The sequence below is a fragment of the Pseudophryne corroboree genome, chromosome 4, assembly GCF_028390025.1.
Source record: "Pseudophryne corroboree isolate aPseCor3 chromosome 4, aPseCor3.hap2, whole genome shotgun sequence".
Taxonomy (NCBI): Eukaryota; Metazoa; Chordata; class Amphibia; order Anura; family Myobatrachidae; genus Pseudophryne; species Pseudophryne corroboree.
In genome coordinates, this window is record NC_086447.1 from 371,347,185 (window position 1) to 371,365,245 (window position 18,061).

Sequence of the window (18,061 nt, forward strand, 5' to 3'; positions counted from 1 at the left end):
AGTGTGCCATCTTGGTGAACCGGTCAACTACCACCCAGATGGTATTGAACTTGTTGCACATGGGTAAATCTGTAATAAAATCCATCGACAAATGGGTCCAAGGTCGACGGGGAACAGATAGTGGAACCAGTTGCCCCGCAGGCGACTGGCGGGATACCTTATGTTGAGCACACTTTGGGCAAGATGCAATAAACTCCAAGACGTCCTTTTTCAGAGTTGGCCACCAATAGGACCTAGAGATAAACTCCAGGGTTTTTTGGATACCTGTATGTCCGGCAAAACGGGAAGCATGGGCCCAATGCATGAGCTTCTTCCTTAGCATCGGTTTCACAAAACTTTTCCCAGATGGGGGCGTAGAGTCCATCCCTACCGTGGAGAATGCCAACGGATTTATAATAGGATGCTTGTCTGAAGACTCTGACTCATTTTCTTGCTCCCATGAGCGGGAAAGGGCATCGGCCTTGCGATTCTGAGAGCCCGGACAGAACTGGAGTTTAAAGTCGAACCTGGAAAAGAAAAGTGCCCATCTGGCCTGACGAGGGTTGAGACATTGTGCGCCTTTCAGATATAAAAGGTTCTTGTGGTCTGTAAGTATGGTGATTGAATGAGAAGCTCCCTCCAACAGATACCTCCACTCTTCTAAAGCGAGCTTGATGGCTAGCAACTCCTGGTCGCCAATGGCATAGTTGCGCTCAGCTGGGGAGAACTTCCGGGAGAAGAAACTGCAAGGGTGTAAATGGCCATCTTTAGCCCTCTGAGATAACACCGCTCCTACTCCAACGGAGGAGGCATCCACCTCTAAGATGAAAGGAGAGTCAATGTCAGGCTGTTTCAGAACAGGCGCAGAGATGAACCTTTGTTTTAAAAGATGAAATGCTTGCATGGCTTCTTCAGACCACTTGGACGGGTTAGCACCCTTCTTAGTGAAAGCAGTAATAGGCGCCACAATGGTGGAAAAGTCTCGTATAAACTTTCGGTAATAGTTGGCGAACCCTAAGAACCTCTGGACCCCTTTGAGGGTTAAGGGTACCGGCCAATTTTGGATTGCTTGTAGTTTCTCAGGATCCATCTCTAGTCCGGAACCGGACACAATGTACCCTAGAAACGGAATGGACTTGACTTCAAGGACGCATTTCTCTAATTTGCAATAGAGATGATTGACACGGAGATGGGACAGAACCTCTTTAACCCAAAAACGATGTTCCTCTAAATCGTTGGCAAAAATGAGGATATCGTCTAGATAGACCACGACATGACGGTATAGAATGTCTCTAAAGATCTCATTGACAAAATGCTGGAAGACAGCTGGAGCATTGCTCAATCCGAAGGGCATGACGAGGTACTCATAATGTCCGTCACGGGTGTTAAAGGCGGTCTTCCACTCGTCACCCTCACGGATCCGGATGAGATTGTATGCACCTCTCAAGTCCAGCTTTGTAAAGATGGTAGCTCCGCTAACTCTGTCAAAGAGCTCAGTAATGAGGGGTAAAGGATAACGGTTCTTGATGGTAATGTCGTTCAAACCTCTGCAGTCGATGCACGGCCGCAGACCACCATCTTTCTTTTTTACAAAAAAGAAGCCTGCGCCGGCTGGAGAAGAAGAAGGTCGAATGAACCCCTTTGCTAGGTTCTCTTTAATATATTCCTCCATAGAATGCGTCTCAGGCAGAGACAACGGATAAGTTCGGCCTCGAGGTGGAACCTTCCCTGGAACGAGATCAATCGGGCAGTCCCATTCTCTATGAGGAGGAAGGATATCAGCAGAAGCTTTACTGAACACATCCGTGAAATCTTGATATGGAGGAGGTGGAACATCAGACGACCTGGGGGAGGAAGAACAGACAGGCAATACTTTAAACAAACATGTCTCAGCACAGGAGGAACCCCATGCCAGGATTTGCGTAGTCGTCCAATCAATTGTAGGATTGTGAAGACGGAGCCATGGAAGGCCCAGGACCACAGGATGTGTGGCTCTTGGAATCACTAAAAAAGAAATAAGTTCGGAATGAAGAACTCCCACTCTCAGACGAACTGGTAGAGTCCTTAAAGAAATAACTGCATCAAAAATTTTGCTGCCATCCACGGCAGTTAAAGAAATGGACGAAGGAAGTCTCTCGGTGGGTAGGGACCACCGTTTAACATAGGCTTCGGTAATAAAGTTCCCAGCTGCTCCGGAATCAAGGAGGGCAATGACGTTCCGATAACGTTGAGCAACTTGAAGCGAGACTGGGAGATTACAATCTTGAGGAGATGGAGAGGAGATCATTACTCCTAGCCGGCCCTCTCCTTGGCGAGCTAGGATTTGGAGTTTCCCGGACGTTTGGGACAGGCATTAATGGTGTGAGACGGAGCTGCACAATAAAGACAGAGAGACTCGGAGAGACGTCTTCGGCGCTCAGCAGGAGTTAAACGGGAACGGCCAATTTGCATGGGCTCATCTTTAGTTGGTGACAGTTGGCGAGGAGGAGGAGCAGAAGATTTTGGAGCAGATGATCTTCCACGCTCAGTTGCTCTCTCTCTGAAACGTAAATCAACTTTCGTGCAGAGTGAGATTAGCTCATCTAACTTAGAGGGTAAGTCTCTGGTAGCTAACTCATCTTTGATACGCTCAGATAAGCCATGCCAGAATGCAGCATACAGGGCCTCGTCGTTCCATGCCAGTTCGGATGCTAGGATCTGGAACTGTATCAGATATTGTCCTACAGTACATGACCACTGGCGTAAACGGAGAATCTCGGATGAAGCTGAGGTTACCCGGCCTGGCTCGTCGAAGATGCGCCTGAATGTTGAGACGAATGCAGTGTAAGAAGATAGCAGGGTGTCGGACCTCTCCCATAACGGTGATGCCCAATCAAGGGCTGAGCCACTGAGAAGAGAAATAATGTAGGCAATTTTTGTACGGTCACTGGGAAAATTGCCAGGTTGTAGCTCAAACTGAATCTCACACTGGTTGAGAAATCCCCTGCAGAATCTTGGAGATCCGTCAAATTTTGCTGGCGTTGGAAGATGAAGACGTGGAGCAGAAATGGGTAAGGTGGGTGGGGTTATAGCTGGAGTCACTGTGGTTGACGCACCAGACGCGCCTGATCCACGGAGAGTTGTCTGAATCCCATCCAGCCGAGTAGAGAGATCCTGGAGACAGCGGATGATGTGGCCCTGTGCAGCCTCCTGATGTTCTAGTCGGGCTGCCAGTTCTTGCATCGGCCTGGCCGCTTGATCCTGGTCTCCGGCTGGATTCATTAGGTCAGTGCTTACTGTCACAACTGAGGGCCTGAGCTGACGGGAGGCAGCCTCAGTTGTAGGGGCTGAGATGTATCGGAACCTGGGAGGTTGTATCAGACCCCTGGACATGTAAGTAACATGAAGAAGAACCGCCCGAAGGCGTGACCACGACAACTTGAATAAAAGTCAATGATGTTTATTTATGACAAACTCCATGCATCACAGTAGCAGTAAAAGAAACATAAAAGTCAGCAAAGAATAAATACAGTTCCTGGGAACTACAGGGTGGCAGGAGCCACAGGGCACTGGTAGTGTGAGATAGTTCTTATAATCTTCTAGATGGAAAGTCCTTACCAGGCCCGACTGTAGCAATGGAGATAACCCAGGATTGTACCAGCTGGTGTTCCAGGAAAAGCTGGGCTGCTGAAGATAAAACGGCTGCTGTGGATACTGGCTGGAACCAGACTGTTGTTGGCACGGAGTGGATACTGGCTGGAACCAGTTAAATAATAAATGAACTTGGGAGCGATGAAATATGAGCTGAAGTTAGGAGTTTGAGAGCGGTGAAATTATAATACCGGTGGAGAGTGGTAAACTGTAGAAAGGACACCGGCCCTTTAAGAGAAGCTGTACTCTGCTGGAAGCTGGGCTGGAAGCAGGTAATGTTGTAGCTGGAAACAGATGAATCCAAAATGGATCGGAGAGTCAGGCTACACCGCAGGTGGAATGCTGGTGCGGGTCTCTATGGTGGAAGTCTTGAGACAGGAGCTGGAACCTGGAAGACAATCACAGGAGAGAGACAAACAGGAACTAGGTTTGACAACCAAAGCACTGACGCCTTCCTTGCTCAGGCACAGTGTATTTATACCTGCAGCAAGGAAGGGATTGGCTAGGCAATTATGCAGATTATCAATACTGAGAACAGATTGGTGGAAATGATCAGCTGACAGAATCCAAGATGGCTGCGCCCATGCAGACACTTGGAGGGAAGTTTGGTTTGTAATCCATGTGGTAATGAAAACAGTAATGGCGGCGCCGGCCACCGGAGACAGGAGGCGCCAGGCTGACAGATGCACATCCAACCACGCGGACACAGCGGAGGCCGCGGCTGATGTAATCGCCACTCAGACACTCTGCATGCAGAAGTTCAGGGACGGCGGCGGAGGCCGCGGGAGACGCCATGCCAGGTGTAATATGGCGTTTACTGTGACAGCGTCCCAGAGTGACAGGAGAGGATACAGGAATGTACACATCAGGATAACAGATGGGATCCGGTCCTGGAGCGCTGAGCCAGCCTTAGGAGGCATCTGATGGGTAAGAAATGGCGTCCAGATACCCGGATCGTGACATAGAGACTGATGCGTCCACTATTGGTGGATTTCCCCATTTTCTCTTATGTCCTAGAGGATGCTGGGGACTCTGTAAGGACCATGGGGTATAGACAGGCTCCGCAGGAGACATGGGCACTCTAAGACTTTAGATGGGTGTGAACTGGCTCCTCCCTCTATGCCCCTCCTCCAGACCTCAGTTAGATCCTGTGCCCAGAGGAGACTGGATGCACTGCAGGGGAGCTCTACTGAGTTTCTCTGAAAAGACTTTTGTTAGGTTTTTTATTTTCAGGGAGCACTGCTGGCAACAGGCTCCCTGCATCGTGGGACTGAGGGGAGAGAAGCAGACCTACTTAACTGATAGGCTCTGCTACCGGACACCATTAGCTCCAGAGGGTCGGAACACAGGTGTCGCCCTCGCTGTTCGTCCCGGAGCTGCGCTGCCGTCCTCCTCACAGAGCCGGAAGATAGAAGCCGGGTAAGTATAAGAAGAAAGAAGACTTCACAGGCGGCAGAAGACTTCAGATCTTCACTGAGGTACCGCGCAGCGGTCACGCTGCACGCCATTGCTCCCACACTCTCACACACATACGGCACAGTAAGGGGGCAGGGCGCAGGGGGGGCACCCTGGGCAGCAATAATTACCTCAAGGGACACTGGCACGGATAATAGGTACTGCGGAGGCAGTATATTACAAAACCCCCACCAGTATAAAGAATTTGAGCGGGACCGAAGCCCGCCGTCGAGGGGGTGGAGCTTGATCCTCCAGCACTAACCAGCGCCATTTTCTCCACAGCAAGCTGCAGAGAAGCTGCTCCCGGACTCTCCCCTGCTGAATACAAGTACAGAGGGCAAAAACGAGGGGGGGGGGGGCACATTTATTTGGCGCAGAAAGTGTATTATATATCTGTAAAAGCGCTGTACAGACTGGGACTTGTTCCAGTGTCCAGTGGAGCTGGGTGTGTACTGGCATACTCTCTCTCTCTGTCTCTCCAAAGGGCCTTAAGGGGGGGCTGTCCCCATATTTGTATATGCCAGTGTGTGTGGGGGTGTCGGTACGTGTGTGTCGGCATGTCTGAAGCGGAAGGCTCGTCTAGGGAGGAGGCAGAGCAGATGGTTGTGGTGTCTCCGTCGGCACAGCTGACACCTGATTGGTTGGATATGTGGAATGTTTTAAATGCAAATGTGACTTTATTACATAAAAGATTGGACAAAGCAGAGTCCAGGGAAAAAGCAGGGAGTCAATCCATGGCTTTGACTGTGTCACAAGGCCCTTCGGGGTCTCATAAACGTCCCCTTTCCCAGATAGCAGACACTGATACCGACACGGATTCTGACTCCAGTGTCGACTATGATGATGCAAGGTTACACCCAAGGGTGGCCAAGATTATTATGATTATTGCAATAAAAGATGTTTTGCATATCACAGAGGACCCCTCTGTACCTGACACGAGAGTATGCATGTTTAAGGAAAAGAAACCTGAGGTAACGTTTCCCTCATCTCATGAGCTGAACGCTTTATTTGAAAAAGCTTGGGAAACTCCAGACAAGAAACTGCAGATTCCCAAGAGAATTGTTATGGCGTATCCTTTCCCTTCACAGGACAGGTTACGGTGGGAATCCTCGCCCACGGTGGACAAGGCTTTGACGCGCTTGTCCAAAAAGGTGGCGCTACCGTCTCCAGACACGGCAGCCCTCAAGGATCTTGCTGATCGCAGACAGGAAACTACTTTAAAATCAATTTATACACATACGGGTGCCCTGCTCAGACCGGCAGTAGCGCCGGCATGGGTGGGTAGCGCAATTGCAGCATGGGCAGATAACTTGTCATCTGACATTGACACCCTAGATAAAGATAGCATTTTGTTGACCTTGGGTCACATTAAAGACGCAGCGTTGTATATGAGAGAGGCTGCGAGAGACATTGGGCTGTTGGGTTCAAGAGCCAATGTCATGGCAGTTTCTGCTAGACGGTCCCTGTGGACTCGCCAATGGACGGGTGAGGTTTTATTTGGGGAGGGCCTCGCAGACCTGGTTTTCACAGCTACCGCGGGTAAGTCTTCTTTTCTGCCTTATGTTCCCCCACAGCAAAAGAAAACACCTCAATATCAGATGCAGTCCTTTCGGTCGCATAAGTTCAGAAAGGGTCGGGGCTCTTCCTTCCTCGCCAGAGGTAGAGGGAAAAGAGCGCCTGCTACGGCTAGTTCCCAGGAACAAAAGTCCTCCCCGGCCTCTACAAAATCCACTGCATGACGCTGGGGCTCCGCTGAGGGAGTCCGCAACGGTGGGGGCACGTCTTCGACTCTTCAGCCAGGTCTGGGTTCAGTCGGATTTGGATCCTTGGGCGGTCGAAATTGTATCCCAAAGCTACAAAGTTCGAAGAAGTGCCTCTTCGCCGATTTTTCAAATCGGCCTTGCCAGCTTCTCCCCCAGAGAGGGAAATAGTTTCAGCTGCCATACAAAAGCTGTGTCAACAGCAAGTGATCATCAAGGTTCCCCTAATGAAACAGGGGAAGGGGTATTATTCAACCCTATTTGTGGTCCCGAAGCCGGATGGCTCGGTCAGACCCATTCTAAATCTAAAATCCCTGAACCTGTATTTTACAAATTCAAGATGGAATCTCTCCGAGCAGTGATCTCCAGCCTGGAAGGGGGGGATTTTATGGTGTCGCTGGACATAAGGGATGCATACCTTCATGTCCCCATTTATCCCCCTCATCAGGCGTACCTGAGATTCGCTGTACAGGATTGTCATTACCAGTTTCAGACGTTGCCGTTTGGGCTTTCCACGGCCCCGAGAATTTTCACCAAGGTAATGGTGGAAATGATGGTGCTCCTGCGCAAGCAAGGAGTCACAATTATCCCATACTTGGACGATCTCCTGATAAAGGAAAGATCAAGAGATCAGTTACTGAGAAGCGTGTCTCTCTCCCTGAGAGTACTACAACAACACGTCTGGATTCTAAATCTACCAAAGTCGCAGTTGGTTCCGACAACTCGGCTGTCATTTTTGGGCATGGTTCTGGACACGGAAAAATAGAGAGTTTTTCTCCCAGCGGAAAAGCCCAGGAACTCCAGAACATGGTCAGGGACCTGCTAAAGCCAAAAAGAGTGTCAGTTCATCAATGCACTCAAGTATTGGGAAAGATGGTGGGGGCCTACGAGGCCATTCCGTTCGGCAGGTTCCACTCGAGAACTTTTCAATGGGACCTTCTGGACAAGTGGTCAGGGTCCCATCTACAAATACATCAGAGCATAAGCCTGTCCCCCAGGGCCAGGGTATCTCTCCTGTGGTGGCTTCAGATTGCTCACCTTCTAGAGGGTCGCAGGTTCGGTATTCAAGACTGGGTTCTTGTGACCACGGACGCGAGCCTCCGAGGATGGGGAGCAGTCACACAAGTAAGAAATTTTCAGGGAATATGGTCAAGCCAGGAGGCTTGTCTACACATCAATGTGCTGGAATTAAGGGCCATATACAACGGCCTACAACAAGCAGAGAGTCTTCTTCGCAACCTACCCGTTCTAATTCAGTCAGACAACGTCACAGCCGTGGCGCATGTAAATCGCCAAGGCGGGACAAGGAGCAGAGCAGCACTGGCAGAAGCCACCAGGATTCTTCGCTGGGCGGAAAATCATGTAAGTGCTCTGTCAGCAGTCTTCATTCCGGGAGTAGACAACTGGGAAGCGGACTTCCTCAACAGACACGATCTCCATCCAGGAGAGTGGGGACTTCATCAAGAAGTCTTTGCAGAGATAACAAGTCGTTGGGGACTTCCTCAAATAGACATGATGGCGTCACGCCTCAACAAAAAGTTTCGGACGTATTGTTCCAGGTCGAGGGACCCTCAGGCAGTGGCGGTGGACGCCCTAGTGACACCGTGGGTGTTTCAGTCGGTCTATGTGTTCCCTCCACTTCCACTCATCTCAAAGATATTGAGAATCATAAGATGAACAAGAGTGCAGACAATACTCATTGTTCCAAATTGGCCGCGAAGGGCCTGGTATTCAGATCTTCAGGAAATGCTCACAGAAGATCCGTGGCCTCTTCCTCCCAGGGAGAACCTGTTGCAACAGGGGCCTTGTGTGTTCCAAGACTTACCGCGGTTACGTTTGACGGCATGGCGGTTGAACACCAAATCCTAGCTAGGAAAGGTATTCCGGGGGAAGTCATCCCTACTCTAATCAAAGCTAGGAAGGAGGTAACAGCGAAGCACTATCACCGTATCTGGAGGAAATATGTTTCTTGGTGTGAAGCCAAGAATGCTCCTATGGAAGATTTTCAGCTGGGCCGTTGTCTCCATTTTCTACAGACAGGAGTGGATATGGGCCTAAAGTTAGGCTCCATTAAGGTGCAGATTTCGGCCTTATCTATATTCTTTCAGAAGGAATTGGCTTCTCTCCCAGAAGTCCAGACTTTTGTAAAGGGAGTGCTGCACATCCAACCTCCTTTTGTGCCCCAGTGGCAACGTGGGACCTTAACGTGGTGTTACAGTTCCTTAAGTCACACTGGTTTGAACCTCTTCAAACATTTGAATTAAAATTTCTCACTTGGAAAGTGGTCATGTTGTTGGCCTTGGCATCTGCGAGGCGGGTGTCCGAATTGGCGGCCTTGTCTCACAAGAGCCCCTATCTGATTTTCCATGTGCATCGAGCAGAGTTGAGAACTCGTCCTCAATTTCTACCTAAGGTGGTTTCGTCGTTTCATATGAACCAACCTATTGTGGTGCCTGTGGCTACGGGTGACTTGGAGGATTCCAAGTCCCTTGATGTAGTCAGGGCCTTAAAAATATATGTAGCCAGGACAGCTAGAGTTAGGAAAACAGAGGCACTGTTTGTCCTGTATGCAGCCAACAAATTTGGCGCTCCTGCTTCTAAGCAGACTGTTGGTCGCTGGATCTGTAACACGATTCAGCAGGCTCATTCTACAGCTGGATTGCCGTTACCTAATTCGGTAAAGGCCCATTCCACTAGGAAGGTGGGCTCTTCTTGGGCGGCTGCCCGAGACGTCTCGGCATTGCAGCTTTGCCGAGCAGCTACTTGGTCGGGTTCAAACACTTTTGCAAAATTCTACAAGTTTGATACCATGGCTGATGAGGACCTCATGTTTGCTCAATCGGTGCTGCAGAGTCATCCGCACTCTCCCGCCCGGTCTGGAGCTTTGGTATAATCCCCATGGTCCTTACGGAGTCCCCAGCATCCTCTAGGACGTAAGAGAAAATAAGATTTTAAACCTACCTGTAAATCTTTTTCTCATAGTTCGTAGAGGATGCTGGGCGCCCGTCCCAGTGCGGACTATTTCTGCAAGGCTTGTATATAGTTGTTTCTTACATAAGGGTTATGTTACAGTTGAGATCAGTCTCTGGCTGATGCTGTTTGTTCATACTGTTAACTGGTTTCGTATATTCCATGTTGTACGGTGTGGATGGTGTGGGCTGGTATGTATCTCGCCCTTAGATTAACAAAAATCCTTTCCTCGTTCTGTCCGTCTCCTCTGGGCACAGTTCTTTAACTGAGGTCTGGAGGAGGGGAATAGAGGGAGGAGCCAGTGCACACCCATCTAAAGTCTTAGAGTGCCCATGTCTCCTGCGGAGCCCGTCTATACCCCATGGTCCTTACGGAGTCCCCAGCATCCTCTACGGACTAGGAGAGAAAAATTTACCGGTAGGTTTAAAATCTTATATTTTCCTATCCTCCAGCGGAAAAGGAAAAGATGAGAGCAACCTTTTAGGGATCTGAAATTTTTTATCAGGATTAACCCATGGTTCTTCAAACAGGGTATTCACTTTCTTTGATGCAGGAAAAGTGACTGAGGACTTCTTTTTTACATTAAAATAAGATTTCTCACACTACTCTGACACCTTATCAGGAATATGCAGAAAATCTCTGATAGCATCTACAGTATAAGAGCTTCTATTCCCTGTGACAGAGCCGCATCCCCCCTCCAAATCCACCTCACCCCTCTCCATTTCTGACCTGTCAGCGTCAGACTGCAGGATATGGGCCAGAGATCGCTTTTGCGGACAAATGGGAGGGGATTGAGACGCTATTTTTGGGACTGAGTCTCTGTTCATAAACTCATACACAGGGGTATATTTACTAAAATTCGTATTAGTTCCGATTTGGTGGGAGATTAAACACGAATGACATCGAATGTGTGAATTTGCAACTTTTTTAGTTTATTACGCCTCATTTACTATGCTGTCGTGTTTTGATTATTTACATTTTTCGATGTCGATGTCATTCGTGGTTTTCCAAGGTAGAATGCGGCCGATTTTGTGGATTTGCGGCCGTGTTGTCAGGTTTTTTTTCGACTGCGTAATTTTTCGGTTACGGCAGTGTTTTCCCGTTCCCGGCCGCGTTTCTTTTTCTAAGTTTCGTTTTCGTCACTCGTCCGTGATTGGTTTGATTAGTGATGGAGGAGTGTCTGTTCTCATTACTATAAAACCGCCCCAAACCGTCCGAACCTCGTGGGTTTAGCTAGTGGAGAGGTGAGAGGAAGTTATGTTTGGAGTTGGAGAGTTGATAGGAGTTTTTGGCGGTTTTGAGGAGGTTCTTTGCGATTGTTGAGTGCTGTACTGTGTGTGTAAGTAGTCTTGTCATACTTGTGTAATTATTGAAAAGTCTGTCTAGTTTTTTGTCTTTGTTTTTTTTTAAAGTTTATTGTCAGTGTGTGTGTGTGTGTGTGTGTGTGTGTGTGTGTGTGTGTGTGTGTGTGTGTGTGTGTGTGTGTGTGTGTGTGTTTGGTGTGTGGTGTGTAGTCTTAGTGGAGGAGTGTGTTTAGTGGTTTTTTTTTCTCAGTGTTCTTTGTTGTTTGTCCTGAATATGTCCCAGTCAGAGGTGAGTGTGGTAGAGGAGGTGAGTGAGAGGGAGGAGGTGAGTGAGGTGGAGGAGGTGAGTGTGGTGGAGGTGAGTGAGGGAGGAGGTTAGTGAGGAGGAGGGGGAGGTTGCTGCTGCGGCCTCGAGTGATAGTGACAGTGATGGTGCTGTGGCTCCGCAGCCACGCACCACTACAAAGACGGGCCGCAATGTCAAATTCAGCTACGCAGAGAATATGGCATTGGTGCGGGAGCTGATGAAACATCATCGTCAGCTGTTTGGCCATGATGCTGCCAAGGTTTCTTCACGCAGGAAGAGTGTTCTGTGGGGGAAGGTAGTTGCGGCAGTTAATAGTGAGGGTGTGGTGAGGAGGACCGAGGACACGTGTCGTAAGCGATTCTACGACATCAAGCGGCGTGTCAAGGCTAAGATGTCTAAGGAGGCTAAATCAGCCCGCCAAACAGGGGGTGGACACCCCTTCCGAGTGTCATATCGGGATTGGGAGGAGCCTGTGCGTACTCTTATTCCGCCAGAAGTGGTTGGTGCGACTCATGTCCGGGATTCGGATCGCCCAAGGCAGGATGGTGAGTTGTATTTTTTTTTTAATTTATAATTAAAACATCTGTGCTTTGTCCTTAGTTGTCTGAAATGTCTTCTAGCTAATTGTGATTGTAAGTTGGTTAATTCTTCTAATGTGTTGGTGATGTAGTTTTATTCACACATAGTTATATTTTTGTCCTTTGTATTGTCAATTTAGCAGGTGACCTTGGCCTTTTTCTGTTTAAAAAAAAAAAAGTAAATTGTTGTGCGTGTCTTTAAATGAAGTGTGAGTCATGTGTTTTGCGTAATGTGTTTTTTTTTTTTTAATGGACTTATGGTTATTGTGTGTTGTTTTGGGTTGTCCTTTGTGTGGTTGATGTGTTTTTTCATGCAGATTTTAATTTGATGCTTATAATTTGGCACATATATTTGGTGGTAGTGTTTGGTTGTTAGCAGCAAACAAATGTTAAATACAGAGCAATATTCTGGTTGTGTTAAGCTACCACGGTTGGGTTTTTAGTAGAGATGAGCGGATTCGGTTTTACCCGGATTTACTCGGTTCTCAAAACGGCATTTTATTGGCTCACGGATGTCACGTGTTTTGAATAGCCAATAAGATGCCGTTTTGAGAACCGAGTAAATCCGAGTAAAACCGAATCCGCTCATCTCTAGTTTTTAGTAGTATAATATTGTTAATTCTGCACCTTTGGGTATGGATTGGTTGGTGTAATTGTTTCATAATTTAAGTATACACACCCAATGAAGTCAGGCAGAAAAGCATAAGCATAGTTTTGTTTACTTCTCATCAGGTTCCTCATATGTTTACATCACAATAAGGTTTTTGCATAAACATATAAACATAATATACAGTAATGTTCATAAGGACAATCTTCATATTTCTACAGTACGAAAGAGACGCAGCACAGCCAGGCCACAACCCACACTGCCAAGAGATGCAGATGCTGGCGATGCAGGTAAGAATTTAGTGTATACACATATTCTGAAAACACATAGAGATGCAGAATTTTAATGTTTATCTTACCACATAGGTCCTTCTTCATCAAACACCCCTCCACTAAGACGACCATCACAGGGCTCGGATAGTCTCCATAAGATGGGTACCAAGAGACGCCGTGTTGAGGCGGAATATCCACCCGCATCCTCACCACCACAACGGCGCATCTCTACAGTGTCGTCCCAGCCACCACAAGCCATTTTGGCCAGTCCACAAAGCGAGGAACCACAATCCCCTCAGCTGTCTGGTGAGTAAACATAACAATTAATTGTAAAAACTTGAAACAACAGTGGGGTAGATGTATTAACCTGGAGAAGGCATAAGGAAGTGATAAACCAGTGATATGTGCAAGGTGATAAAGGCAGCAGCCAATCAGATCCTGTTAATTTACATATTGGAGCTGATTGGCTGGTGCCTTTATTACCTTGCACATATCACTGGTTTATCACTTCCTTATGCCTTCTCCAGGTTAATACATCTGCCCCAGTGTTTGTGCACAGCCAAAAAAAATGTGTTAAAAAAAACACACTCATCCTTGTAATAATCCCCAACAGCAAGCACATGGGGGTAACGTTAGTAAGATTATTATTTTTTTCAGATGTGATGTTGGCCATAGCAACCATTTTTTTTTGTTTTGTTTTTTTGTTGTTGCTAGAAACAGCTACATAAATGTTAAGTCTAATCCGATTGTTTTGCATGGCCAACATCACCAGTTCTAAACATCGCCCACCTTAAGACATTTTCTACCATATTTTTAATTACATTTATTTGCACTATATTTAATCAAGTTTTGGGCAGACCACTGACTGCCTTGAACAATGTATGAGTGTATTGCTCAACACATTTAATGTATTGTGTGTGTTTTACAAAAGTAAGCTTCATACACAATATGTAAATGTAGTAATTTGTATTTGTTAGAGTTCTTCGTGTTAGCACATTAATTATGGCTCAGAGTCCAACAATTCCCTGAAACATTTTTGAACTGAGTAGGGAATGTAAGAAGCCACATATTTCTACAAAAAGGTGACCTAAATTGTTAAGTTTAGACCACAATCTATTTATCATTTACAACATGAATATTAAAAAGTAATGCATATTGACGTAAAGCTATAAAAAAACCAATGCTAAATATTGACTAAATAGTGTCCGTCTTCAACCCCATACAGAACCACCCATCATGCCCGAGGATACCCAGCAGGAAACTGACTTGCAGGAATCGTACACACTACACCTGCAAGCGATTGATCCAAACCAGCCAACCACGCCGCAGGACATAACCCAACCACCCCAAACATCCCACAGCCCCCAATTGAGCCCAACACCACCCCAGCCACAAATGGGCCCAGAGTTTTGGTCCAGTTGGGCCACACAACAGGCGCAACACTATGCCTGTCTGAACACCCACAGCTTGCCAGTCTGCCCCTTCATCTGCCTAGACTCAGTCGGAACTCAGGCAGACTGATTGTTCAAGTTGGCAGAGTGGCAAATTCTATGGAGCAGATGAGGGCAGACAACAGCCAAATGCACGCAAATTTACAAAGAATCATGGATGACCAACAGCGGCAGCAACAAGCCCTCATACAAATGATACAACATAACCAATTAATAAACGAAAGCCTCTCCCGAATCATTGCCAACAACACTGCCGCAACTACACAACTCACAGCAAGCCTCAACAACCTGAGCCAAAGCCTAAATGTGTTGGCATCCCACCAACTAAGCTCAAGCTCAGGAACAACCACACCAAGCCAGACCCCAGTTACCTCCCCAGTTAGACGACCCAGCAGAACCAGGACCAATGAATCATCCCAATCCTCTGCACCCAGCAAACAAAAAACAAAGAAATGATCAAGGCTACAGCAACAAGTACAGTATGTTATTTGAAAATTACTAATTATCTAATTGATTCACTCAAAATGCCTGAGTTTAAGGTAATAAATTAATCATACGCAATATGTGTAATGTTTCATTTGTTAATGAGTGACAGTGTAAGTTATACATTTTATTGCCTAACTGTAAACAACATGAGAAATAACAAACAATAACGCAACACAAACAGAATTCAGACCTATCAAACATTTTATAATTGGTGTTAGGCAAGGTTAATTATGAATAACTAATACTTACCGGTAAAATAACGCATAATCACTTCTTGCCTTACCTGCCTCCCTACATCTGTAATCACACTGTCGCCAGATGTTTCTAACTCACCTACATGCTGACTGTTTTCTTCATCACCAACATGTGGCAGATGTTGGCGCAAACACATGTTATGAAGAAAACAGCAGCAGAACACAATCCTAGTCACCTTTGAGGGACTATACAACAAAAGCCCTGCAGACTTATCCAGACACCTAAACCTAGATTTCAGCACCCCAAAACATCTTTCTATCACATTCCGCGTGGACTTATGTGCATTATTATAATTGTGTTCAGCAGGAGAATCAGGTTGGGACAATGGAGTAAGGAGCCAAGAGTAGTAGTCATAACCACCATCACCTGAAAGACAGATATAGGCAACATTAGGACATGTGGTTTATGGAAAAAAAAAAAAACATAATGACGAGGTTGAAGTTACCACACATACACACAACACACTTGGAACATACCCAGCAGCCAGCCATCAGGCATTTGTCCGGCATCAAACTTATCAAAGAGGGATGACTGACTGAGGATGAAAGAGTCATGGCAGCCACCAGGGTAACCCGCAACAACACTCATAATTTTTAGATTTGCATCACAAACCACCTGGACTTTAGTGGATTGGCCCAGATGTCTATTGGTATAAATATATTGCCTGCCCCTAGGTGGTCTCAGCTCAACGTGTGTGCAATCTATGGCACCCAGCACATTGGGCATGCCAGCAAGCTCATAGAAAGCTACCCTGACTGCATGCCACTGCGACTCCTGGGTAGGGAAGCAGATAGAGGCATCTATGTGGGCATCCAAGACATCCAAAACCTGAGTGGACATTACAAAATATAAGGTGAGTGTCATGACCTGTAATCAATACAATACTGTGTTATATTACATAACAGAAGCACCACTTAGACATAGACGTGTATGTATGTTTTAACTCACCTGAATTAAATATTTTGAAAAGGTGGGCTGGGAGATACCAATTACATCGCCAGTCACAGCCTGGAAGCTGCCAATAGCCATAAAGTGCAACACAGCCAGGAGTTTGTGCAGGCCTGAGACAGAGCGAGAGCGTGCTGTCTCAGGGTCTAGGTCCAGTTTGACAAGGTCATACAGACGGAAAATGTTGTTTCTATTTAGCCAGAACATCTGTATAACCTGGTCATCGGCCAATGCGTTCAAGTTTAAACGCCTCCTAAAAAAACGAGGCCTGCGCAGCCTCTGCGGCACCTGTACAACCTGCTGACCATGTTCAGTTTCCTGGCCCTTGTTTATTGTAGCCTCATGGAGCAGTCTCAGGTTTCCCCTAGCAAACAAGAAATCAGTACTACACACGGCAGCAGCCATTTCAGAGTGAGAGATTAGAAAAATGTGCTTGGGTCCCTTTTAAAGGTCAAAAAATTCAGGTGTGATTAATGTAGAATTGGAAACACATGTAAACACGCTTCTCAAAAGCAGGTCTATATTTTTTCCGCATTTTTTACGAATTGGGTTTTTACACGGCCGCAAATGCATTTTCACCTTAGAGATTTAAAATACGAATGCATAGTAAATGACCGAGTTCTATACCTAAACAGCCGCGTTTGACCGATGGTGTATTCATTCGTATATTTACAACACAGCCGTAAAAAAAATATGAATGCCCTCATCACTGCCGAGATTTGAGTTTAGTAAATTTCCGAGATGACACTTTGAACAAAAAACACCAAATCGGTCAAAATCAGGAGCTTAGTAAATATACCCCACAGTCTGTTTTAAGTATTGCTTCTCTTTCTCATTGCGGGACAATTTTGTAGAAAGAGTGGAGATCATTCCTTTAAGAGCATTAACCCAGTCCGGATCAGCCCCGCTATTCTATGAACCCTGAGTACCCAGAAGCGAGAGACACACTCCACTGTACAAGAAACACACCCTTTGCCTGACATAATGTAAATGTGACAGTACACACACACACACACACACACACACGAAAAGGTTGTTAAGCACAAGTAACCCACAAAGAGCCCTTCAGGGAGACACAGAGTTGTTTGAAGCCAGCCCCCACCGCGCCCTTACCGCTAATGCCAAGCTTGGCCGGGTCGCAGACTAAGTACCCTGATAGGGAACTTAGTACACTAATAGTCGCTCCCCCCCTGCTATGACCCCCTGATACTGCTGAGGTACTTTGGAGTCACACTGGACGAGCTGCGCATCCATGTCAGTCAGTGCCTGTGTCCACTGCAGAGGGAAAATGGCGCTGGTGAGCTGCTGGATCCTCTCATAGTGAAGCCCCGCCCCTTAAATGGCGCGCGGTCTTCCCACTTTTTTATACTGGCTGAGGTAATTTTTGTGCTTTAAAATGGAGCAGAACCATTTTAAGGCTGTGTTTGCCAGTTTGGTTACTGGGTACAGTGTACTGAGACGCATTCCGCCCCATTTAGAAGCCGTGCGTCTCCGTACCCTCATGCCGCCATAATGGCCGGCGCCCGCTAATCTGGACGCCGGCTCATTACTCACCACTCTTCATTCTTCTGGCTCTGTTAGCGGTGGTGGCGTGCTGCGATAATGTATGCTCGCCGTGGTGGGGCTTGCGAATAATTCCCTCAGGAGCTCAGTGTCCTGTTAGCGGGGAATGGGACCATTAACCCTTCGAGAGGTTGGACCGTTTTCCCCCCCTAAGTCCCACGAAGCAGGCAGGCTGGTGCCAACCAGCCTTGCCTGAAAATAAACAGAAAATAAATGCAGAAAACTCTTCAGGAGCTTCCTTCAAAGTGACCGACTCCTCCGGGCACATTTTCCAAACTCTGTCTGGTAGGAGGGGCATAGAGGGAGGAGCCAGCCTACACAATTAAATTCTTAAAGTGCCCATGGCTCCTAGTGGACCCGTCTATACCCCATGGTACTAAATGGCCCCCAGTATCCTCGAGGACGTAAGAGAAAAATACTTACCCTCTCCAGTGTCAGGATCTTCAATGTCAGGATGCTGCTGTCGGCCATGTGACCAACGACATCCTGGTGGCCG

General features: G+C 47.0%; 2 protein-coding genes across 2 annotated transcripts in view; both read left to right on the plus strand.

Moving 5' to 3' along the window:
• The first annotated feature begins 11,859 nt into the window (after positions 1 to 11,859).
• On the plus strand, positions 11,860 to 14,399 carry LOC134911437 (DNA translocase FtsK-like). The gene is made up of 4 exons (XM_063919646.1): positions 11,860 to 11,950; positions 12,812 to 12,880; positions 12,956 to 13,168; positions 14,088 to 14,399. Exons 3-4 carry the CDS (start codon positions 13,021 to 13,023, stop codon positions 14,381 to 14,383), a joined length of 444 nt encoding a protein of 147 aa, XP_063775716.1. The 5' UTR covers positions 11,860 to 11,950; positions 12,812 to 12,880; positions 12,956 to 13,020; the 3' UTR covers positions 14,384 to 14,399.
• Positions 14,400 to 14,837: 438 nt separating this feature from the next.
• Positions 14,838 to 18,061, plus strand: part of LOC134910917 (ATP-binding cassette sub-family F member 3-like) — a 51,969-nt gene continuing 48,745 nt past the window's right edge. The window contains exon 1 of the mRNA XM_063919304.1: positions 14,838 to 14,852. Coding sequence (XP_063775374.1) covers positions 14,838 to 14,852 — 15 coding nt within the window. The remainder of the gene's footprint in view (positions 14,853 to 18,061) is intronic.